This window comes from Vulpes vulpes, chromosome 15 (genome assembly GCF_048418805.1).
Source record: "Vulpes vulpes isolate BD-2025 chromosome 15, VulVul3, whole genome shotgun sequence".
NCBI classification, from domain to species: Eukaryota; Metazoa; Chordata; class Mammalia; order Carnivora; family Canidae; genus Vulpes; species Vulpes vulpes.
Window position 1 is genome coordinate 76,732,018 of NC_132794.1, and position 25,373 is coordinate 76,757,390.

At 40.2% G+C, this 25,373-nt stretch overlaps 1 protein-coding gene across 30 annotated transcripts in view; it reads left to right on the forward strand.

Moving 5' to 3' along the window:
* Positions 1-25,373, forward strand: part of SCAPER (S-phase cyclin A associated protein in the ER) — a 420,028-nt gene that overhangs the window by 251,361 nt on the left and 143,294 nt on the right. For all 30 annotated transcript variants that reach the window (XM_072739204.1, XM_072739209.1, XM_072739212.1 and 27 more), the window contains one exon: positions 19,770-19,885. In XM_072739204.1, coding sequence (XP_072595305.1) covers positions 19,770-19,885 — 116 coding nt within the window. The remainder of the gene's footprint in view (positions 1-19,769; positions 19,886-25,373) is intronic.

The following is a 25,373-nucleotide window of genomic DNA, read 5'->3' on the forward strand; positions in this document are numbered from 1 at the left end:
ACAGAATTAAAATCAGCAATCTTTCAGCTGACTTATTATCAGTGATCGTGATTGTACAGTGATTAAAGAGGTATCTCTCCACCAAATTCAAATTAGAAGATGTCATATGGGGTAAATGTCTCTCTCTCTTGTAGTTTGGATTATGTGTATTCAGTTTATACTTCTTGGCCTAAATTGTTCTTCTTCATAGATTTAGACAGTTATTAGAAGATTAGTCCAAAGCATTTTGGATTTTTCAGAATAGAAAAGCCCATGTGAATGACAAGCTGCGCTATACATTAATAGCCTATTTTGATTAATAGAAATGTTATGTAAATCACTTGTCAGAAACACATGAAATGATTTTTTTATCTGTGTCATTTACACTAAATTCTTGCTGGCACAGAGCATTTTCTGAATTAAAATCTCTGTAGACAAGCAGTAAAATGCATAATGTACTTATGAATAATACATTAACAGCCTTATAGTCAAGATCAGTGATAAACAAATTGGTAGCCTTGCGTCTGGGGACGCATTAGACTGCTGAGTCCGTTTGATGGAAAACTTTTTGGACTCGTCTACTATCTTTGTATCGAGTGCCATAGAAACAAATTCAATAAATTTCTTATCTAATTCAGGTGAGGATTTTGGTAAATCTGATGAGTCTGTGCTGCTTTCCTGAGGTCTTTGTATCTGCTTTGTGTATCCTTTGTATACCTTTTGTATAAGTTGTATCATCTGTGTTCTTGTGATGCCTAACTGCAACATCAGGGACAGGCGTGGATTCTAAGGAAGGACTCCTCCTATCATTTTGATTTATTAACTAATAAAAATTACTTTTTATACTTTGGTTAGCTTAAAGCAAAAAACTCAATTTGAGAGGTCCTTTCTGAAAAAAGTGTTCACCATGGTACTTCATGATCTTACTTTCACTGAGTTTAAAAACCTTACATATTCGTGAATAGAAACTAATTATATCAAACTAGAATGTTACACTCTAAACTCCATAAAGGTATGGACACATCTGTTTTATCTGTCCCCAGGACCTAACATTAAGAGCATAGTGGTCACTTGATAAACATTTGACTAAGTGAATGAAAATACTGAGCAACGGTACAGACAGGACTAAAGTGTTGGGTATTTAATGTCTTGGATGGTATCCAGTCAGGAAAACAGAAACTACTCTCAGTATTTCAAAAAGAGGGGTATTTAAACCAAGCATTTCATTACAGAAATTACCTGACAGACTAGAAGAGCAAAAAGAAGAGGGTGATGATACCCAGCGATATCCTAATAAATGCAGGAAGCTATTGCCACCTACCACTGCACCACTCAGGGCTGGAGAAGTAAATGGGGGAAGTGGACACACTGACCACTGGCAGTGCCGGAGCTCTACCTCTGCTTTTTCAAAATAGTGACATGTATGCACTGTAGGTATATATGGCACTTTAAGTTCTGGTATAACATGTATCGGCAGAGTACTCTGTAGAGAGTATGGTTCTCCTTTCAGCTTGCATATTTTGATATTTCATATATTTAGGGATTGCGGTCTTTTTGTAGGTTGAGAGGTGATTCATCAGTACAAAAATCACTAGTACCTACTGGGTACCAGGCACTGTACCAAATATTAGAATTATAAAAATTAATTTTTATAGTATAACTTTTTAAAATTTGAAATCAATCAACATATAGTGATTTATAAAGTACAACTTGTAAAATGTAAGTAAATTTACGTGATTTAGGCTCACATCTTCATGTCAATGTTTTCATACCCTGTATATAAAGTGTTAAGCTTGTATAAAGATTTTTAACAGTTTTGACTTGCCAGTTTACTTTGAAATAGCCATCGTTCTTCCTATCAAGTTGTGTTGTTCTTTAAAAAAAAAAAAAGGGCAACATAACTGTCTCTGCTGCAGTCTACTGACTGTTAGTGCCACTCACAGGCCATCTGAAATACAATAACTATATTTCTTGGCAGATGAGAGAAAAGATGACTTGTCAGAAATAGGTTCACTTAATGAAATGCACATAATGAGAAGACAAAATCATGTCTGTGGATAGTTTTTGGAGGCTGACTAGGGCTTGGAAAAGCATAAGAACACACAAAAATCACTCTTAGAATCTAGCCTCCTCTTTAAGAAAAATTTCCTTTCCTAGAAAAAGCACCATATGTTGTTTCTTCCCCCTCCTCCATATTTTACTTCTTTCTCCTTTGCATGGAAGTAATATTATTGAACAGCATGGCTAATTAATGACAATACAGTAAAATGTCCAATTTCCAGACCTATATACAAATGCCAAATTTGTGCCACTGTTGGAGCCACCAAGGTTAGATATTAAAAAGTTAAAATGGTTTTTAAAAGTGTTTTTCATTTGGCATTATGAAAAGGAGTCATGAGAGTTCTTTCTGTCCTGACCCGAATGAGCCCTGGTCCTGTGACTGCCATGTACTCAATTAGCACTTAGATGTTATCTTGGAAAATCATTAGTTTTAGGGCTTTTTTTATACCTAATTTACCCAATTAGATTCTAAGCTGTTTCATGGAGGAGATTATGATTCTGTGCCCAAGCAAGTGGTATCCTTTATGCCTTATGTATACAAAAGATGCTTGGTATGAATTGGCTCTTCTTTCTCCTCTTTCTCCTCACATCCAATCAGCAGCCAAATGTGTTGCTCTTACTTGTATATATAGCTTCTCGCCAGCCATCCTCTCCATTTGAATTGTCACTGATGATGTTGGGTCCCTGTTCATTTCTAAATTGGAATATGATGGTCTCCCATTTGAGTTCTTTGTTTTTTGCCACTTAACCCTCTCTACTGTATCCTCCTTATAGCTTCCATAGTGAAAACATGGGTGTGTCACCGTGTTCTTTAAACTGTTTTGTGTCGGGATCCCTGGGTGGCTCAGTGGTTTGGCGCCTGCCTTTGGCCCAGGGCGTGATCCTGGAGTCCCAGGATCGAGTCCCACGTCGGGCTCCCGGCATGGAGCCCGCTTCTCCCTTCTCCTGTGCCTCTGCCTGCCTCTCTCTCTCTCTCTCTCTCTCTCTCTCTCTATCATAAATAAATAAATAAATCTTTTTTTTAAAAAAAAAACTGTTTTGTGTCTCTCTGTTGCTTTAGAATAAGATTCAGACTCTACAGTTTTCAATACAGGATCCCCTGCATAATATGTTCTCTTCCTATCCCTCTGGCATCATGTCTCAACAATCCCCCCTCACATGTTAGCACTCAAACCATTTTAAACAGGTTATAATCCCTTGAATGGGCCGCGTACCCTCCTGTCTCCATACATTTCACCCCCAGAGCACCTAACTCTCTCTCACTCAACTCTTTTACTTCCGCCAACCCCCACACCACACACTGCCCACACCCCAGCACACACATATCCACCTTTACCATATAAACAAATACTTTGCCTGGATGGTTTCATGTCTTTTGAGACTCAACTCTGGTGTTCCCTCCTCCAAAAAGTATTCCCTGTCGTTGCCCTGATCTTCATCCAACCAAGTTAGGTACCTACTGTGTAAGCTCAAGGTGTACCCTGTATCTGTGTCATACATAGGACTTACCACACTAAGTACACTGATATTTTCAAATCTTTCTTTCTCAGTCGAACGTGAGGCCTTGGAGGGCAGGTCCTGATCCTCTGTGCTTTTGTATTTTTGCCACTAAGCAAGCACCAGGTACATAGCTGGCAGACAATAAATGTTTGTTCAAATAAATTCAGTGGGTTTTTTGGTTTGTCTTCAGCCCATCCTTTGTCTTTAGTCAAGCAAATGCCTAAATATTCAAGACAGATGCTTGTCTGAGCCAGATAGCTTATTTTACAGAAAGGCCAACTTGGCGGATTTGGTGACACCAGGAAAACTTAGTTCTGGGAACACATCACAGTCTATTCAGAGGGAAAATTAGTATTATCTTGAAATGTTGCAATACTAGCAGTGACTCATTTAGTTGTGTTTGCTTTCTTTAACATAGCCCAAGTTTATTTTATTTATATGTCAAGTACCAAAGGAAACTAGAAAATATATTTTTATGTCAAAAAAGCTTGTAATTTATGTTGTTTACTTCTTTATTACAAAATCTGAAGTATAGATATTAGTTATTTTTAGGTTCAGTCTTCTACAGCACCAGCTATATATAATTCCTTATATATTCTCGGTACTAGGTAGGTTGTTTGCTGAACTCATGTAACAAGCTTGTTCATATATGAACCCAAGCCCGTGAGTTGTAAATACAGCATAAAAGTCTGGTAAGATTACAGAGCACATAATATTTGCCAAAATGGCTACCTTACTATATTTTATGATGCATCTTGGCCTCATCTAATATGTTTAACTTCCGTAAGGAAATTAGATCATTCCATCTAAAATTCTTACATTTTGTAATCTTTCCTGTCTTTTACCATTTATTCTTCTCTACTTGAATAATGGCCCTTTTCCAAAGCTTCTGTGGCCTCTCTCAAGAACAATATGAGCCCGCTCAAGTCCAGAAGTTTATGGTTTATTTTGTCGGTACTGCTATCATCCTGTCTCGGGAAACTTCTCCACGCTGACTCTGTATCATTCTTTACCTTCACCTTGCAGACATTTTAATTCACTGAAACAATTTTATTTTTCATTGCCTGCTGTGCAGAGAGGGAATGGAGTGTGATGGTTAAAGCTGAGGTTCTAAAGTCAGATATATCTGGATTGGGTTCCTAGATCAGCTTTTACTGGTTAAATCATCTTAAACAAGTTACTTATCCTCTCAGAGCTGTATTTCCCCCCATGTAAACGGGAGTAGTAATCATATCAACCTCATGCTGTTGTGAATATTCTAGGAGACACTGCCTGCAAGGCAGCACTTGGAATACCTGGTACGTGTGCACATGTGCTCAGCAAATGTTGGTGATTTCTTTTAATATGCCAAGCACATTAGGAAATAACAGTAATTAAGGCAGGTAAAGGCCCTGCCCTTGTAGACAGTTGAACAGGTGATTATAATTAAGAGCGATGAGTGTTTGAGGAAAGGCTTGAGGAAATGCAGAGTTGCTCATGGATGTGGCCGGAGGACTGAATGCATCCTAGAGGTCAGAGAAGGCCTGTTTGAGGAAATAACATTGAAGCTGAGACTGATAGAGCAAGAAGGTAGACTCTTAGCTAAAACAGAGATATTTATGAGAGAAATCATACTTCTGTGCAATTTTCAGATGTCACAGAGATCCCAGAATAGGTCCCCCAAGAAGCCTCAGAGGGTAGGAACAAGTATTTATTTGACGACAGTGTGGTAGGTACTTAGCAAGAGAAGGGAGAGCAGTGTGAAGAAGATGATGATCACTAACATTTATGCAGCTCAGCTTATTTAATCCACTCAGCAACCACTTGGAGTGGAATTATGTGTCCTAACTTAAGAGTAAGAACACAGACATCAAGAGGATGAGTAACTTGCCCAATGTCAGGTGGCTAATAAGCGTGAAAAGGTTATTCAGACCATAGTGGAATTATTCCAGAGGTCATGCTAACAGTTCCTAACAGTGAATAAGACACAGGTGGCGCCCACAGGGAGCTTGGCCTGGAGGACCATAATTGTTCTGGGCTACCACTGCCAGGGCAAGAATTATTCTGTACTCTTTTATATCACAAAGTTAGCAGCCCTGAGTAGTCTTTTTATCGATTCCCCCGTACAGTACATTATGTCTGCGTAACTTTCTCAGATCCCTACCTCTCCCCCTCCCTGCGCCATTTACTGTTCACACATGAGTGCCTTCAGAGGGACAGATTCTTTTTAGAATCTTTACTTTTCCTTTCCATATAACTTTATTTATATTGTATTGGGAGGATATGGACTTGCATGCTGACTTAAAACCAAAACAAATTTCAGACTTCAGACTAAAGGATTTGTGTAAATATAAATTAATCATCAAATTTCTCTTCAAATGAACTTGAGTATTCTTTGTAAAGAAAAAGGAATTTATGTTTGCCTTTTCATAAAGCAAAAGGATTCTATAATGGCCTGGTGTTCTCCAGAGTTAAAGACTCCTCTGGAGCCTTTTATTTGCCTTGAATAAGCAGACTTTTAAACATTTTAGTTCACCTTTAGTAAAAGTCTTATCTTATTCTCATTAGCTAAAAGCAGTAGCACAGAGCAGCTCAAATGCTAGAATTCAGAGGGGCAACATTACCTCTTCAGTAAGTATTTGATCATGTTTGGTTTAGCAAAATTAAGAAAAAAGACCAGATATTCTGAAAAAGCCTTCACACTATTCTCCATAGAAGAAGGTATTGTTTGCGACATTTTAATGGAGAACAAAAGCTGTTATTAAGCAGTTTTCATCGATGACCAAAGCATAAGTTAACATGATCAAGTTCAAGTCCAAAATCTGAAGGACCCCTTATTTTTGCCTTCTTCCTTGCCACATTTTGTATCAGTCTCATCAGTAACAGATTTTGCACTGCCTTTGTCTCCTCTGTTTTCCCTGTATACCTTTTAGGTGCTAGAGAACCGGAGGGCCTAAACCGGAGTGCTGGCGGCAGATAATCCATCTGAAAAAACATTGCCTATCACTAGCCATTTCCCTCCTTTTAAGTCCTCTGGACTGAAGACCCTAGCAGAATCATTTCTAAAATCAGTTCTTGGTTTTCCTCATGCCCCATCACAAGGCTTTTAACCTGTTGCCTCTGGGGAAAAAAACAGCACCACCACCACCAACAACAACAACAAAACATTGCAATAAATAGCCTACGGCGAGCACAACTAGAGAAGGCATACTTGAAAGACTTGGAAGCAGTAGCTGCGCTGAAGTTAGAAGCAAAGCCGACAGAGATTTCACTGACAGGAAGGAAAGGGTTTTGAAAGACTGCCCCAGCTCAGAAAGTATTGGAGGCCTTTGGGGACCAGAGCTGCAGAGGGAGCGCATCTTGGGCCACCTGCAACCTTTCCTAACCCTGATCCCAAGTTCCCTCCCTCCTCACGCAGGCCTGCTTCCCTCCCGCTGTGTGCACATTTCTTCCCATTTCCTGACAGTCCCAAGAACTGCACCACCAGTTAAAAGAACTACTCATATTTCAGTCCCTTAGAATCTAGTTTGCTCTCATTTCCTTTTTTATTTACTCATGATGGTCAAACTTGGCATTCCTTTACATTCTCTGAGTCTGGATTATTTCAAGAATTTTTTTTAAGTTGCTAGTGAATGCTAATATAACAAAGCTAAGGATATCTCCTCTAATGCTAAAAGTAACTTCACCTTGTCTTCAAACTAGTGTTGAACTAAATACAATGTGGTATTCTAGAACTGATGCTGAACAGAAAAAAAAAAAAAAAGCATCAGTAGGGTAACTAGGAGAAATCCAAATACTATATGTATTTTAGTTAGTAATATAATTTTTTTAAGGTTTTATTTTATTTATTCATGAGAGAGAGAGAGAGGGAGAGAGGCAGAGACACAGGCAGAGGGAGATGCAGGCTCCAGCAGGGAGCCTGACGTGGGACTCGATTCCAGGACCCGGAATCACGCCCTGAGTCAAAGGCAGATGCTCAACCCTGAGCCACCCAGGCGTCCCAGTTAGTAATATAATTTTAATGTAATTTTGTAGTTTTGATAAGTGTACAGTAGTTATGTAAGATTTTAACATGAGGGAACACTAGATTGAGGCATACAGGAATGCTCTAATGTCCTTGAAACTTCTCAATAAATCTAAAATAATTTCAGCATAAAATTTTCTTTAAAATATTTTAAATTTAATTTTCTTTTTAAGGGATGCCTGGGTGGCTCAGGGGTTAAGTGGCTGCCTTTGGCTCAGGTCATGATCCTGGGGTCCCAGGATCCAGTCCCATGTCAGACTCCCTGCGTGGAGCCTGCTTCTCCCTCTGCCTGTGTCTCTGCCTCTCTCTCTCTCTCTCTCTCTCTCTGTATGTGTCTCTCGTGAATAAATAAAATCTAAATAAATAAATAAATAAAATCTTAAAAATAATAATAATTTTCTTTTTTAAAAAAATCCCAGATTTGACACAATTGGGATATTTAGTGATAAGTATGCCAAAAGCCAAGCACATTTCTATAACAACATGCTCGTTTTTCCCACAACATTTTTTTTGTATAGATCCATCATGCACTCGGAAGTCAGATAAACCTAGACTCAATCCCCAGCTCTGCCACTTACTAGCAGTAAAAACTTAAGTGACTCTTATAAGGCTGTTTTTCTTGTGTGTGTAACGGGTGATGATTCCTACCTCATAAGGTTGCTGTGAGCCCAGAGCCTGCCACATGGTAAGCCCTTGAAATGTCACTTTTAGCCTTCCAGGGTGGCACACTGAGAAAAGTAAAGCTTGGGTTCCTGTTCCCTCCTTAAGTTTGTTTTCACTTTTTAAAATTGCCCTCCCCTGGGACGCCTGGGTAGCTCAGTGGTTGGGCTTCTGCCTTTGGTTCAGGGCATGATCCCAGGGCCCTGGGATCGAGCCCCGCATCAGCCTCCCTGCAGGGAGCCTGCTTCTCCCTCTGCCTGCATCTCTGCCTCTCTCTGTGTCTCTCATGAATAAATAAATAAGATCTAAATAAAATAAAATTGCCCTACCCCTCCCTCTTTCATCTCTGTCCCTCCTTAAAGACGTAAAGATGTAAAAGAGTCTGGGTCTCTACTTGAGAGTAGGGCAAAAAAACTGATGCCAAAACAAGTAGGGCATTACATAAGTGAGCACGGAATTATCCTGCACATCGCTGGCCTCTCCCTTCTGGGCTTGTCTCCTTCAGACCGGGGCCTGCCTTGCCTTCTCAGCACATGTGAGGACTAGTAGCCTCTTCCACAGTTTCTAGCATACTCATGCCCTTACCTAGACTTTCCCAGGCACGTGGGTGTTTTGACACCTTTTCTTTCTCATTGTGGATGGATTTTCTCTCTCTTCTTAAGACAGTTTCTGATGTTAGAATCCTGAAAATTAGACTGTACCTCAATTTTTTTTGATTCAGCAGCCATTTACTGAATACCTACTCTTTTAAATATTTTTAATTGAAGTATAATTAGCATATGGTGTTAGTTTAAGGTATACTGTATAGTGATTCATAATTCTATACATACTCTGTGCTCATCAAGAGAAGTATACTCTTAATCCCCATTATCTGTTCCGTCCATCCCCCAATCTACCTTCCCTCTGGCAACCACCAGTTTGTTCTCCGTATTTAAGAGTATGTTTTTTTGTTTGTCACTTTTTTTTCTTTGTTCATTTGCTTTGATCCTTAAATTCCACATGTGAGCGAAGTCATATGGTTCTTTGTCTCTGACTTATTTCACTTAAGATTATACCTTCTAGGGGATCCCTGGGTGGCTCAGCAGTTTAGCACCTGCCTTCAGCTCAGGGTGTGATCCTGGAGACCTGGGATCATCCCACGTCGGGCTCCCTGCATGGAGCCTGCTTCTCCCTCTGCCTGTGTCTCTGCCTCTCTCTCTCTCTCTGTCTCTCTCTCTGTCTCTCATGAATAAATAAATAAAATCTTAAAAAAAAAAAGATTATACCTTCTAGGTCCATTCTTTTTGCAAGTGGCAGGATCTTGTTCTTTTTTATGATTGAGTAATCTGAATATCTACTGCTTTGCTAGATTCTATGTAAACATAATTCCAGCTGTCCAAGAGCTCACAGTCTGTTTTATGAATAAGTAAATAGATAATCAGTGTGATAGTCTATAATTAAATAATTTTTAAAAATGAGTCAAGAACTAGAAGTGTTATGACGGAGAGAGAACAGCATAGTGTAAGGAACACTCTCCCTTTCCTTGCCACCGAGGTGATAAGCCTCTCAGCTCTGAAGTCCTGTCCCCTGGTTGCTGCTAGACCCAAAGGAGTTCGTCCATGTTAGCTCACTTTTGTCCATACCACATTCTTGCCCAAAAGAGATTCTCCTTGGTTTCATGGTCCCAAGTTCCTTTGCCTCTAAGCTTTAGAATATCCAGAAGGGATGCAGAAACAGGAGGGGAAAAGCAACTGCTGTGCTAAGACTCCTCAAGTTCTTTAAACCAACAGGTAGCCTGAAAGTTGGGAAGGGTAGGAGAAATAAAGCAATTGTTCGGGGAACCTCAAATGTACGTCCTTGACTTTGTGTTTTGTCTTTTTATTTGATAGCACAGTTAACTCAGAAAACTGTTCATATGGGCACCCATTGTGTCCTGAATAACTCGTCAAAGGAACCGTGTCCTTTGTGGGCATATAGCTCTTTGCACGTCCCCTCACACTAGCACTTTACTCACGGTACTGCACTTATTGATTTTGAGTCTGTCTTTCACTAGGACTGAGTACTGGCCTTGGCAGCATGTTAGGATGAGGGAGAGCAAAATAACTTTATTGTGAGTTTTGTTGGATTGCAGTAATGAACTCTACACACTGATCTTTGGTCATCTAGCTTATAACAGCTTGAGGGGAAGGAGCAAGAGGTCTTGGGTCCTGTTTTCATCCTTTAGTCTCTGCACCACCCCCTCTCACTCACCCTGCCCTCATCTTACTTAGTCCAAACAGGTCAAAGATGGCACAATTCAGCTCCCTTAGGGAGAGCCTTCCAAAGGATCCAGCTTTCATTAGCATTACAAAGGAATTGTTTCTGTCATCTTGAGAAAGCTTTTCCAGCCTCTCTCAGCTCCACTTACCTTATTACCCAAGCCTTCAAACTGTAGGTTATGATTTTATTCCTGTTGGCACCACATTTCCCTAGGTTTCTAATTTACTTGTGATATTCTTGACCCCAGAACCTGAGTCCTTTCAAGTGGAAGTGTACAGCTGAAAAGCTGAGCCTAAACATTTATGGAGTTTATGGGAATTTGAAGAAGCCAACATTAGAAGTCTTAGGAGGGAAAAATAGAACAAGGACTATCAACTCACCGTGTTTGCTTTGTTTAAGCTAACACAGGTGAAGATAGTAGAGGAATGAAGATGTCCTTTAGAAAGTGTTTAGAAAAATGTTCCAGAGGGGGAAAATAACTAAAAAAATTTACTCCAGGATCTTCTCATCTTAAATTGGGCTACTAAGCTCTAAATTTATGGACTTACCTAAAATCTAGTTGTATTATCTCTAAACAGGTCTTAAGGTACCACCAGATGCTCAGAACAGATCTAGCCTATCCTGCTAATGAACGTGCAAACATTTTTCCCCATCTGCCACCTCTGTCTAAAAGGCTGGGAAGACCTTCCTCTCTGATCACAAAGAACATAATTACGGTCTATAGAGAAGTCAAGTACAAAGGCCACCAGCCTTTGTAGGCCACCAAAGATTAACAGCTGCCTCTCCTTTGATTGGGAGAGGCAATAACAGTTACTCTAGTTAATAATTGAATGGATTCCCAGGCCATGTAATTCAGATTGAAGCTGTCATTTTTTGCTGGCCTTCAGCTAAGCTGGGTTATTAGAATGGAGCCACTAATCCTATTAGTCAGTTGTCAGTTTCAGAGTAGGAGAGAGCCGAGGATGGCAGAGCTATTAAGGTGTTATGCCAGGTACATAGTAAAGCCACACATTTCATCTTTAGAGGTGTTTCTTCTCACTCAAATCAGAATGATAGAGCTCTTTATGAGTGTTCTGTTTTCACATGTCTGAATGCAGAGTATTTGGAAAGGGGTAAAAGGAAAAAAGGAAAGTTACCTGGTTCACCTTTCTAGGTATGTTCAGCCATTAAACAGACTTGGCATGGTGCCTACAGTGTCTGCACCCTGTGCCTGACCCTGACTGAGAATGCAGAGATAGGAGAGTTTGGGCTTCACAGCTTAGTACATGAACACAAATAAGTGTGGAATAATGTAGAAGGTAATTAGGGCCCCAAGAGAAATACAGTTAAATACAGAGACCTTTGACTTTAGTTGAAGCTATCAGAAAGGCTTCATGAAAAATAGTCTTGAAGGATTGAGAGAGAGCATGTGAACATGACACGTTGAGAAGGTGGCAGTTTGGCTGGAGAGAATAATTGTGGTTAAGCATCTTTAGGATGCTTGCTTTTTTCCAGACACTGAGAAGGATAGGAACAAGGTTAAGACATGTATTTGAGAAGCGTCCATTACCATTGTGGCATTAAGATGTCCAGGAGCATAGCCGTGTATCGGAAGTGCACGGTGGCTAGCACAAGGAGCCAGTGTGCTGTGCTCAGAGAAGAGGAGGGAGGAGATTCTCCGTATCCTTTGAGGCTGTGGGTTGTTGTGTAAATGTGATTTCCATTTTGTATTTGCTTATAGAGCTTTTGATGCCACGTGCTTAAGAAGGTGGATTTCTTCCTTAATTTTAACACTGGGACAGCTCATCTTTGAGCCAGCTTGATTTTCACTTTTCTGTCTTCCTGGGGTGAAAGCGTCATGGGATATCCTAGGATTTTTGGTCCACCTTCGTGTATAGAGAGGAGGAGCAGCTATTCATTGGCACTGTGTTAAGGAATGGGGTCCTCCTTTCTCTTGGGCCTCTGTACTGTGTTAACCTCTAGGGTCTCACAGGGCATTTTTGTCTCTGAGAGAAGTCTTTTCATTTGTGTAGCCTTGTATTTAAGCGCTCTTCCGTCCATCGGGTATTCACCATTCGTAAGGGGCTGCAGAGGTGAGTCAGCTGCCACGCTTCAGGAGCTTATAGACAGAATGGGGCCCTAAGGTAGGGCAGAGGTGATGGGATGAAGAGCAGCTGATGTTGGAAATGAAGGAGTTAGGAAGATACTAAACAGCGCTGCCGTTTGGCCACATTCTGTGGAGGACAACCCAGAAGTGGTTTGCTGCCTTTGCAGTACAGAAGTACACGGAAGCAGAAACCACCACTCCAGAGCGGGGGATTTGTGAGGTTTTTTTATTTCACAGTTGGTTTTGTTTTTTTGGTTTATTTCCTTGGATAGCTGCAAGTAATAAATTAAAACTTCAATTTTCAATAATACGTTAGTAAAAATTTGGCTCTGAATGGCCTTTATCTTCTTCAAATTGGCTTATTTTTTCCTGCTTAATGTCTATTAGAGCCTATATCTTAAGTTTTTCAAGAGGTCACATCATGATGTTGGCACTGCATAAAAGGCTTTGAGTTTTGTTTTGTTTTCAAAACGTAGATGTATACATTAAAATGGTCTGCTTTCACTCATTCCTTTTCCCCTCCACTTCTGTAATGTTGACCCAGTTCTCTCCCATTGTGGAAAAGTCTCAAAGAATAGCAGCGGTGCTGCTTTATATCCCTGTGGACAAATTGCCTCACTTGGTGCATCTCCCTGGCTTGAGGCATAATATGCTTTGTTTCTGAATTAAGAGATAGCAATGGACATACCTTCCCTGATGCTATTAAGGAGGTTCAGGGTGAGTAGGTTCTTCAGTCTTGAAAAACTGAATTTTATTCTTGGTCATGAAGCTTACTTTCAGTGAAAAACTATTCTACAAGACACACATAATAACAAGAGTGGAGGATTTTATCCTGCAATCGTACTGGAGAAATTATTGACTATCTGTGTTTTCACAGTGAAAATCATGTACAAGTATCTTTGTCAACCTTCTTTCTTAAAACTGTCATTCACAACCACGGGCTGAGCACTTACTGTACAATCCCCTCTGCTAAGTGTTGAGGATGTGGTGAAGCAGACATGGCCTCTGACCTCGGGAAGCTCTGAGTTTAGTGGGGGATACAAAGAAAATTCTGAAGGATCATCCCCTTTGGGAAGGAAGAACAGTATATGCAGAAGCATAGGGGCATGAAAGGGAATGGGCCATTTGGGGAATTATGTTAGGGAGAAGCAGGGAAGAAGGCTATTACTGGGGCATCAGATTTTGAAGACTTGTGCTAAGGAATTCAAGCCCACTGTAGGTAGTGAGGAACAAGTCATTCAAGTGTTTTAAGCAAAGAGTGACATGATTACATTTATTCTTTTTTATTTTTATTATTTATTTTTAAAGATTTTATTTATTCATTAGAGACACAGAGAGAGAGAGAGAGAGAGAGGCAGAGACACAGGCAGAGGGAGAAGCAGGCTCCACGCAGGGCGCCCGATGTGGGACTCAATCCCGGGTCTCCAAGATCACGCCCTGGGCTGAAGGCAGCGCTAAACCGCTGAGCCACCCAGGGCTCCCTGATTACATTTATTCTTAAGAATGTTATCCTCATTGCATATATAGGCATCCAGAACAGGATGACTCAAAAGAGAGACCCCAGTCCAGTGCCAGTCTAGAACTCACTGTCTCTAGAACAGTGAGACAAATAACACAAATCAAGAGTAAGTTTTAACAAATTGGCAGAGTAATTTATGTCTGTTGTATCTAATACTTAAAAATATGGTCTCCCATTTTGTACATCTTTTTTCCTTCATCTGTTCAGTATTTTGTTTGTATTACACTTCATAAAAGTATTGGTCTACAATTGAGTAAAAATCAAAGGAAAGAAAGGAAATAAAGAGAAGGAAAGTAATAAAATCCTGACTTTTATTGTAGAGTATTTGGGAAACACTGCTCTAGAGAATAAGCTGGTGTGGGGTGAGCCTGGATCCAAAGATACTAATTAGGGAATTGCTGAGTACCTCAAGCAGAGACCTTGAGAGCCTCAACTGACGTGATAGGACTAGGCAAGAGTTGAGAGCTACAACAAAAATGGAATAATCAGAACGTGGAGCTGAATCAGTGTGGAAGCTGAGGAAGAGGGAAGAATCTGGAAGGACAAATATTCTTTTAAGAACATTTGGGGGAAAAAAAAATGAATCTGCTGAAAGTTGGACCCTCGCCCTATGCATTACTTTGAGTTTTTCCATCCCTATTCCACAGCATTCCATTTGCATTTATTTTTAATGCAGTTCTGCATTTGAATATTATTAAACATTTTATCTATAATTCCTACTTCTTTTGAGTATAAGAAAAAGGAGGAGTTTATATGTGTTTATTTCCCTACCTTGACTCAGTGTTCCTCTGCTGTGCTCTAGATGTTTCCATGGTACCAGATGCAAAAGAAACATTGCTGGTGGGATAACTATTCACTACCAAATTAAACCCAGAAAATATTCATATGTACTGTAGGATCTCATTTATATGAAATTCTAGATGTCCTTCACCCATCCCACTTCCCCTACCCACCCACCCCCATCCTCTGCCTCTGGCAACCACTAATCTGTTCTCTGTATCTGCTACAGAGCTTTTTTTTGTATTGTTTTTTTAAGATTCTACATGTTATTCCTTTCACTCAGCATAAATAAGTCAATCGGAGAAGGACAAACATTATATGGTCTCATTCATTTGGGGAATATAAAAAATAGTGACGGAATAAAGGGGAAAGGAGAAAAAATGAGTGGGAAATATCAGAAAGAGAGACAGAACATGAGAGACTCCTAACTCTGGGAAACAAACAAGGGGTTGTGGAAGGGGAGGAGGGCAGGGGGTGACTGGGTGACGGGCACTGAGGGGGGCACTTGACGGGATGGGCACTGGGTGTTATTCTGTATGTTGACTAATTGAACACCAATAAAAAATAAATTTATTAAAAAAAAGATTCTACATGTTTTTCTCTGCCTAACTTACTTCACTTAGCATAATGGTCTCAGGGTTTAACCCATGTTGTCACAAAGGGCAAAATTTCATTCTTTTTGTGGCTAATATTCCATGTATTTATATACCACACCTTCTGTATACATTTCACTTATCATTGGACACTTAGTTTGCTTCCACATCTTGCTTATTGTAAGTAATGCTGCAGTGAGCATATCTTTTCAAACGAGCATTTTGATTTGCTTCAGATAAATACTCAAAAGGAATTTCTGGATCATATGGTACTTATATTTTTAATTTTTTGAGGAACCTATACACAGTTCTTCATAGTAGCTGCAACAATTTCTATTTCCACCAGAAGTGCACAGGGTTTCCCTTTTCTTCACATCCCCATCAGCACTAGTTTATTCTTTTGTTTGTTCTTTCTTTCTTTTTTTTTTTTCGATAATACCATTCTAATAGTAATATCGTATTGTGACTTTGATTTGCATTTCTCTTAATGATTAATGATGTTAAATATCTTTTTATGTAATTTGTCAGTCACCTGTATGTCTTTTAAAAAATGCATATTTACATCTGCCTATTTTTAATCAGATTGTGTTTTTTGCTATCGAGTTGTGTGAGTTCTTTATATATTTTACCAGAAATGTGACTTGCAAGTATTTTCTCCCATTCAGTAGGATAGCCTTTTCATTCTGTTGATTTCCTTTGCTGCCTACAAGCATTTTAGTGTGATGTAGTCCCACTTACTTATTTTTGCTTTTTTGCTTTTACTTTTGGTGTATAATCTATGGAACTATAAATCAAATCTGTGGTTGCTTCAGGAGGGGAGATTGACTGTAAAAGTGGCACGAGGGAACTTTCTAAGGTGATGAAAGCGTTCAGGTTTTGATAAGCGTTTCTCAAATTTATTTGAGAGGTATATTTAAGATCTGAGCCTTTCATCCATTTGTAAAGTGTACCTCAATGTAAAAAATACTCGGTAATCATAAGGTGTTCAATCCCACTGATTATCAGGGAAAGGCAAATGAAAAGTTCAATGAAATGGTATGATACACTATTAGCATGATCGAAGTTTTAAAAAATGATGAAATCAATTTTGGTGTGAATGTAGAATAACTTAAATTATCACTGCACTGCATTATGTGCACAACTTGTTCCAAATACCTTAGAAAGTTAATAAGATTGAACCTATGTATACTCTGTGACCCAGGAATTCCACTCTTAAGCATAAACTCAGCACAACTACATGTCACATTTGCACAGAAACACATACAGAAATTTTAAAGCAGAATCATCCAGAGTTTGAAAGTGAAACAGCACAAATGTCAATTCGCAGTGAAACATTTAAATAAGCTGAGTCAAATAATAAAATAGTAGTCATCTTCACCCTGTAATATTAAAAGTTAAATTAATGTGGAAAGGAGGAAAAAAGACACTGGGATAAAGTAAATTTTTCCAATTAAAAAAAAAAAAAGTTGGGATCCCTGGGTGGCGCAGCGGTTTGGCGCCTGCCTTTGGCCCAGGGCGCGATCCTGGAGACCCGGGATCGAATCCCACGTCGGGCTCCCGGTGCATGGAGCCTGCTTCTCCCTCTGCCTATGTCTCTGCCTCTCTCTCTCTCTCTCTCTCTGTGACTATCATAAATAAATTTTAAAAAAATAATTAAAAAATATTAATTAAAAAAAAAAGTTAGGGTACCCCTGGGTGGCTCAGCGGTTGGACGCCTGTCTTTGGCCCAGGGTGTGATCCTGGAAACCCAGGATCGAGTCCTACATCGGGCTCCCTGCATGGAGCCTGCTTCTCCCTCTGCCTGTGCGCCTCTCTCTCTCTCTCTCTCTCTCTCGCTCTCTCATGAATAAATAAATAAAATCTTTAAAAAAATAAAAAAGTTGAAGCATACAAAGGAATAATATATTCCAGAAAGGAAAATGAATGAAATATTGGTATAGGCAGTACTATGGATGAATTTAGAAAAAAGAAAAGCTAGATCCTATGGAATATGTAAAATATGATTCCATTTTTAAAGAATTGAAAAGAAGACAAAAGGAATCTATGATTTTGAAAGTTAGGATAGCCTTTACATTTGGGGAAGGAGAGAGTGAATGTGATGGGCATCAGGGATATGGGATTTTATAAAGCTTTATTTTTTATTTTGGAGTTATTACAGGCTGTGTTCAGTTTGTCATAATATCCAGCTACACAGTTATGATTAGTGCAGTTTTCTTTGTGTTATGTGCTAATACAAAAATTCTTTTTAAAGATTTATGTATTTATTAGAGAGAGAGAGAGAGGCTGCAGCAGACTTCTTTGCTGGGCTCAGAACCCTATTGCAGGGCTTGATTTCGAGACCCTGAGATCATGACCTGAGCTGAAACCAAGAGCCAGATGCCTAACCAGCTATGGCACACAGGGGCCCTGAATACAAAATTTATTATTGGGGCACCTGGGTGACTGAGTCAGTTGAGTGTCTGACCCTTGATTTCAGCTAGGGTCATGATTTCAGGGTCATGAGATCAAGCCCCAAGTTGGCTTCCATGCTTAACATGGAGTCTGCTAACCCCTCTCCCTCTGCATACATCTCCTCCTGCACACACATGCTCGTACATTCTCTCTCTCAAATGAATAAAATCTTCAAAGCTTATTATTATTTTCTAATCATGTTGACATCCTAGCATAAGAAGAAAGAAATGGTAACAGAATTATGGTTTCAAATTACTGAATATACCTGAACTTTTCTATTTTTTTATTGTTAGTTTTATTGCAAAGAAACTTTTTTTTTTCATGAACAACAAAAATTCTCCATTATCCATCCCAAAAGTGTGAGTTCTTGTCTAGGCTTCAAAATAAACCTACTATAGTCTCAAGCTGTATTTTACTGTGCACGTAGCGAGTAATTTAGGGCTGAGGTGCTGTGCTGCCCGAGTCCGCACACGTGCAGGAGCCAGGCGGTAGTCCGTGTCCACGTCAAGCAGAGCCTTGTGCTTCAGCATCAGAAGAATCAGGCAGGCAGGTTTGACAGGGCCTGTGTGTAACTCCTCTCTCCCCTGTGCGTTCTCCCCCAGCCAAAAAAATACTTCAGTATTTCAAAGATATTCCGAGGCTTTGTGAACTGTGGAATGCTATTAGAAGAAACACAGGTGACGGTATAACAGGGGGATTGTGTGTTCATGTGCTAGGGCTGCCATACGAAGTACCACGGACTGGATGGCTGAGACCATGGAAATGCATTTTCTCACAATTCTGGAGGCTAGAATTCCAGGATCAAAGTGTGAGCGGGTTGGTTTTTCTGGAGGTCTCTCTCCGTCTCGCCTTCGTCCATAAGCAGCAAGTCTCTCTGTGCCCCACACAGCCTTTGCTCTGTGCACTTGCATCTCTGATGTCTTTTCCTCCTCTGACCCGTTCCTCCAAGGACACCGGCCATTTGGACGAGGACCACCCTAACAGCCTCACCCTGACTTAATCACCTCTTTAAAGACCTCCTCGAAACAGTTCCCTGCTGAGGGGCTAGGGCCTGGAAGTTGGGCGCGGGGGACGCAGCGTCGCCCACCACGGGTTGCTGGCCTGCCGGTTCCTCGGGTAGGATGCAGGGACTCCGTGAATGCATTAAAACCTAACACAGCGCACCACGGGATCGCTCGCCTCTCCCCCTGCCCAAGGAATGCAAAATCCAGAGATGTTCCTTTCTCAAGATTTGTAAACAATTCAGAAATTGTTTACAGAAAGAAATGATAGTAAGTTGAGTTCTAAAATGGTAACTTAATACCCTCCCTAAATAGCTGAGGTGGTGAACAAGTATATGCGGATGGTTAGATATCAGGTTATTTTGTATCAGTGAAGAGGACAGTAATAGGACAGGAAGTCTCTGTGGCAGTCCATTTGTCTTGTTAGGTGGAAGTTAACATTACAAAATGATACGGTCTTTAAAGTATTGCTAAAAATTCTGCATAAAATGGTTTTGTCCCCTGCATGGAGTGCTCTATCCCTTTGCCTACTTCAGAGCCTCAACTTCCCCAGAAAAGCCTGTGCTGACCCTTTCTCCAGTATGTATTTGGTTTCCCATATTCTTATGGAGCAACATTCCTTTTTCTTATAAGGTAGTTATCGTAATTTAAATTATTTTATTTATGGTTATTTGGTGTTGCTCTCATCCACTAAATTTAAGCTTCCTGGGGGACAGTGGCTCTGTCTTTTGTGTTCACCAGTTTTGACCTGCTGTTCCCTAGCACTGCATAAACATTCAGTAAATATTTGTAGAATAATGGAACCAACAGAAAGTTTGACAGTACAACTAAATATTTCATTTGGTGATAATTTTATGCCTGGGAAATTGGGCTAATTTCTATTTATATTTCTGTCTAGAATGTAGCAGATCAGATTGCATTTCAAGTTGCTGGTGGATTAACAGCCCTTGAACACATTCTTCAAGTAGTAGTCCCAACCACAAATGTGAACACAGCTTCACGAATTCCTCCTAAGTAAGTATAGTTTTTTAATCTGTCTTTCACGTTTCATTTGTGAGTCATTTCTGTCCTATGGTTTCCATATGGGGGACCATAAGAAAATTGTATGCGTATTCAGGCTTGAATAGCAGAAGCTTACACCCCCCATTAGGGAGAAAAACAGAGGTGCTCAACTTCACTTACAAAACTCAAATCGAGCCGAAAAAGCCTTAGAAAGGAAATCTCTTTGGTCTGTGACCTTCCAAATCCAAAAACAAGAAGAATGGGTGAACTCCTGGGCAGCTGTAACTGCTTACATAAATTGAATGGGACTGAATAGTAGTAACAAAGGTAACTTTTTGTGTTGAGTACAAGAAGGGGTAAGTACATTAAGAAAAGCCTGAGCTGTGAAATTCGAAGAAATCCCTAACATACCGGAAGAGCAGTCTGCCAAGACTGCCATAGTCGAGAGTGCTGGCCAAATAGCTGGGAGCTGAATTGCAGTTTGGTCTTTAACTGCAAATTGCTCTTTGTCTTATGGATCCTGTGGAAGCTTTCAACCCAAGATCTGCTTTCCCCTTCTCTTAAGTCACTCAGTGATCCCTGGCCACCTGGAATAGAGTAACAGACAGCCTCATTTCAGAAGCATTACATTCGGAGTAGGAGCATGCCGAATTTCTTGATATTTTGTGGAGACTCTTATTTACAGAGGGTAAATGAGAAGTTTTGATAAAAGTTTGCTTATATCACTGAGAAAACTTAAATATTTAGTTAGCCCCACATAAGTGAGTACTTTCTTTGTTCATTGGATACTACAGAAAAGGAATTTCAAGAATATCTTTTCTTTCCCCCTGAGAGACATTTTGGTAAAATAAAAATATCACTGGCTTTGGAGTTGGACAAACCTGGATTCTAGTTTTCCCTCTACCGGTTATGGCACTTTGGGCAAGTGCCTTATTCTTGTTGCTTCTATTTCCTCGTTTGGTTAACCGGGGTAACCCTATTCACCTCTACTGTGCTACCGTGGGGAGCAAGTGAAATATATGTGAGAGTTCTTTGTAAACTTTAAAGTGCTATATAAATCCGAGGTGACAGTTTTTAAGAAGTAGTCTTGCTTGCCTAAGACAGTGTTGTCTCTTTGAAACGAGACATTTCTAAGTACAAACTGTTTGATAGTGAGGTTAGTTTGGGTTCCTTTGCTCCACTGACAAAGTAGAGATTGATAAAAGAAGGTCTCAGTATCCTTTGAGTCAGGATATCTTTCTGTGGAGCATACAAACCTGTGGAGCACGCATACAGGTTTCCTAACCCAGGAGAGTTGGTGTTCCTTATCCAAATAGACGTTATTGACAGTATGTTCAGCATGTTGTCATCACTCAGTGTTTGTTCCTTGCCAGGGAGAGAGAGACAAAGGAAAGAATCCAATACACAACAAATTCGAGATTTTAAGAAAGGAAATGGCTTTTGATTCTTTGGGACAGTGCTTTGGTATCGTTCATCTTAAATGCAACGGCAGCTTTTTGTTTTGTCTTGGTTTAGTTTCTTTTGTTTTCTGGTAAGTCTCAATGTGCATGACACCGGTAACCCAAATAAAATGCCTGTTTTACAAAAGCTAATTTGTCATTGTGGCAAAAAGCATGCTCTGGTACTTATCTGTGACTATCATTTAGGGAACAGAGAGGTTTCCATAGTCCCTAAAAAAGACCTAAGCAAGAATTAGCGCACCACTTGGAAAGGAGCCCTGGAATTCTGAAAGTCCAGACCAGTGCTTCCCTGATGGCCACCAGCTGACCACAGTGCCACGGGTTGAGAGTTTGTTTCTTCATCTCACCTTAGGCTGTAGATGTGTGTGTTGAGCCAGGGCAGTGGGCATCGAGCAGCCACTCTGAGATTCTCTTCTCCTGAGCACAGCTCAAGATCATGACTCTACTTTCTAAATAAGCCTCACTTCTCAGGACCTACAGGATTAGGGCCATGAGAGATTATTAGGACCATGAGAGAGATTATGCTGCTTACTCATTAAAGGCGAAGGCATGCCACAGCTGTGTGGGAATTCATGCAGATTGGGGACACTCTGGTAGGCAGGAGTCGGGGCCTAACTCAGGAAGTGTTTTGCAGACTGCTGTTGTGCACAGAGCCCGCCCCGCCGCCTTCCCTAGTCCCCGGATACTGCCTTTGCTCTCAGCCCACCCAAGCCCTCCTCTTCCATCTGTGATGAGCTCCCATCCCTCAGCTCCCGAAACCTTCTGTCACTTGAGCTCACTTTGTTTCTGCCTCCTGTGGCATTTCACAACTCTTACCAGAGAGGCAGGGTTTGTTTTGTACTATCCTGCATTAATTTTTCTCAGTAGTAAACAGCAGAGCTTTTGAGAAGTGTGAGCTACTGCCTGGGAACATTTACCACGTGGATCATCTAGGCCCTTACCCATGTGGCTCACCTGTGACTGCACACCGAACGTTTCACTGGCCCTGCAGCCCGAGCTCTGTGAGTGGGTAGACCAGCTCCCTGAATCTCTTTTCTCACCACCTGCCTCCCTCCCTTTCCATTCTACATAGCACCTCAGCATTTGCCCTGTCATTGTTGCTAGCTAACTTCTTTGTAGTGAATATTTGCTTCCAGCAGATTTTTTCAAATGTGGGATCGAGAACCATACCTGCTTCTCAAAATTTAAATTTTTGAAACCTTTCTGAAATCCTTCATGGGTTGTTTTGCTTTTGTAGAAGCAGGGAGGACCCATAGAACTGTTTGAATCTTTGCAAGGACTTCATTAGGATGTGGTATTCCAAAGTCAACCTTCTTAGCAAACGTGCTCCCATAAAACTGCCTTCAGTGCCAAGAAAGATCAGCCTGAAACGAGGCAATTTCCATTTCATGGGACACCTACTTGGATGATGATTCATATTATTTTACTTGCTCACTTTAATTGCAGAAAACAAGTATGAAAGAATGAATGAATGTTTTAGCCTTTTCTTTGGCTTAGGCTGGTAACAGTTGTTTAACATAGCTTTTAATATTTGAGAATAAGTGGTGGTTTGTCATTTTCTTTGGGCATAGAGGATGCCCCATGTGATTAGAAGATAGATCTGCTGTGACTAGAAGCTGTGGCCAAGGCTTTGTGTTGTGTCTTTGTAGCATATTTACAGACCGGCAATGATAATAATAGGGAGAGTTGGTGCTCGCTGGCATTCCACATCTGCAGGCCCCTTACAGGCACCAGTAGATATTTATATTTCACAGCTAAGCCCACAGACCTTTTGGGCCATGAAAAACTATCACTGGGCGAATAAGTCTTCCCCAGGTTGCCTCTTACTTACTTGGTGCCCCTACTTCTTGACATAGACAACAAAAGGTTCAAATAGTTAGCTCTCCCAGCCACTCTAGGTTTTCCATTGGAGCACTCATCAGGGCCCCTATTTCTCCTCCGTCAGCCTTGCTTATATCTCCCTTCATTGTCCCCCCTGGACCCAATTTTTTATATAGAAGTAGTTTCATTAATACGAAGCAGGGCCAATGGCATAGTATAGTAGAAAATATTCAAGTTCGAGTCAGATCTGAGCTTAAATTCCCTGCTCTTCACATATTAGGCATATGACCTTGGGCCAAGTTGCTTGTATAACAGAGCCTCGGTTACACAGTAACACTGCCGTGTCACATAGGACTTGTTGGCTGCTGTGAGAATTAAAAGTGCATGTGTTTGTAAGTGCCGTGTACAAGGAAAGCACTTAACTAATATCAGGGTGGTGGTTGTAGTTGTTACGAGGTTGACTTTACATTATCCTACTCAATTACTCAGCTTGAAGTCCCTCAGTCTTTGTCACTTGGGCTTCTAATAGCTGTCATTTGTTCGTTTTACTTGGGCATTTGTTTTTTCATCGTAAGCCCAAGCTTCATCCTGGTAGAGATCTTTTTTGGATCCTGACTGACCTCTAATTTAGTGTCTTTTTTTCTTTTTTAACTTTGTGCCAGACCTAATGTTGATCCATAGAACACATGCATCTTCATCTAAATCACTGAGAAAATATCTCACACATTAGAAAATAGTTCAGTTTAGCACTTTATTAATGTACTGTCTTGCCAGGTATTCCATTTGTTGTACTATCCTCTCCCTAGATAGACTGTAATTTCTTGGGACCAGAAACCATAGTAAATATACTATTTTTATTATTATAAAAACAATATCATTATTATTATTTATCATAATGGCACCTTAATAGATATCATTTGAATACATGAATAAATTATTTTTCCCATAGATGGAAATAAAGCAATAAGAGAGCTCAATGCATCAAATACTTGACTCTTTGGACTTCAAATATGATCATGTCTCAGTCAAATAAGGTCCTCTTGATTTTGACCATTCTGTTTCCTAGATTTTAGGAATTTTTAAAAATTTTGTCTTTAAATTTCTGTGTACTTGTAATTATATCAAGTATCTGTAACTGCTACTTATTCAAAAAGCTAGAACTGTGTTCTTGGTCATCCGTATCACAATTTTAGAATCAGAGCACATTGGTGTGTATAAGATTGCCCTCATTTTAAACTATGTTAAAAAATAGATCCTTTTTGGGATGCCTGCTTGGCTCAGGGCATGATAACAGGGTCATGGGGTCTGCATCGGGCTCCCTGTGAGGAGCCTGCTTCTCCCTTTGCCTCTGTGTGTGTGTGTGTGTGTGTGTGTGTGTCTCATGTATAAATAAATAAAATCTTTAAAAAAAAATAGATCCTTCTCACTGCTGTATTCTTTTACAAAGCATATCTATTTATTCAGATCAAACAAATTAAGTTGCTTTTTTACTTCTTCATGGTATATATATTTGCCTGTAATAAATCAGTCTTTCTCAGGTAAAACAGTTGTCGCTGTTGTTGTTATATGAGGTGGAGTTTTGCTTCTTAGGAAGATCATTTATAAGATATCACAAACTTATTCTCCAAAGTAAAATAAAAGGGTACTTGTGATTTTGTGTACTTTATCCACTTGGCAGTATTGCATTTATTTGATCCTTTGCATTGGTGAGGAGTCAGACCTTAATTAACATTACTGTGTGTGTCCTTGGCGCCAGTCCACTGTGCTCGATGCTTTGCATATATTGTCTTGTTCTCGCTTCACAGTCACTAGCAGCCATGTCTGTGGGCCACTACCCAAAGGAGAGTTGGCAGCAATCATGTTTGGAGCATGACTGCAACCTGAGAGAGTCATGATATCCCCTTTGAAACCATATTTATTCATTACAAATGGCAAAGAGAATGTTCAGAATTGCTTTCCCATGATTATTGAAGTTTTGTCTCTAAAGACTTCTGTCCCTTTTCTTGGTTTTGTGGTACAGAGTAGAGATTGGTAGAGTTCATCCTGTAGTGGAAAAGAGATATCCCTTTAGGTTCCAGAAGCAGGTCAGTGATCTAGGGCTTCTAGTCCTAACAACCAGGAGAAACACTATTTTCTAGGGAGTCCCTTCTTAGGATCAGTTGTAGGAATGGGATTGTCAACAGCTAGGAAACATTCGAAATAGACGTGTCCAAAGGGAA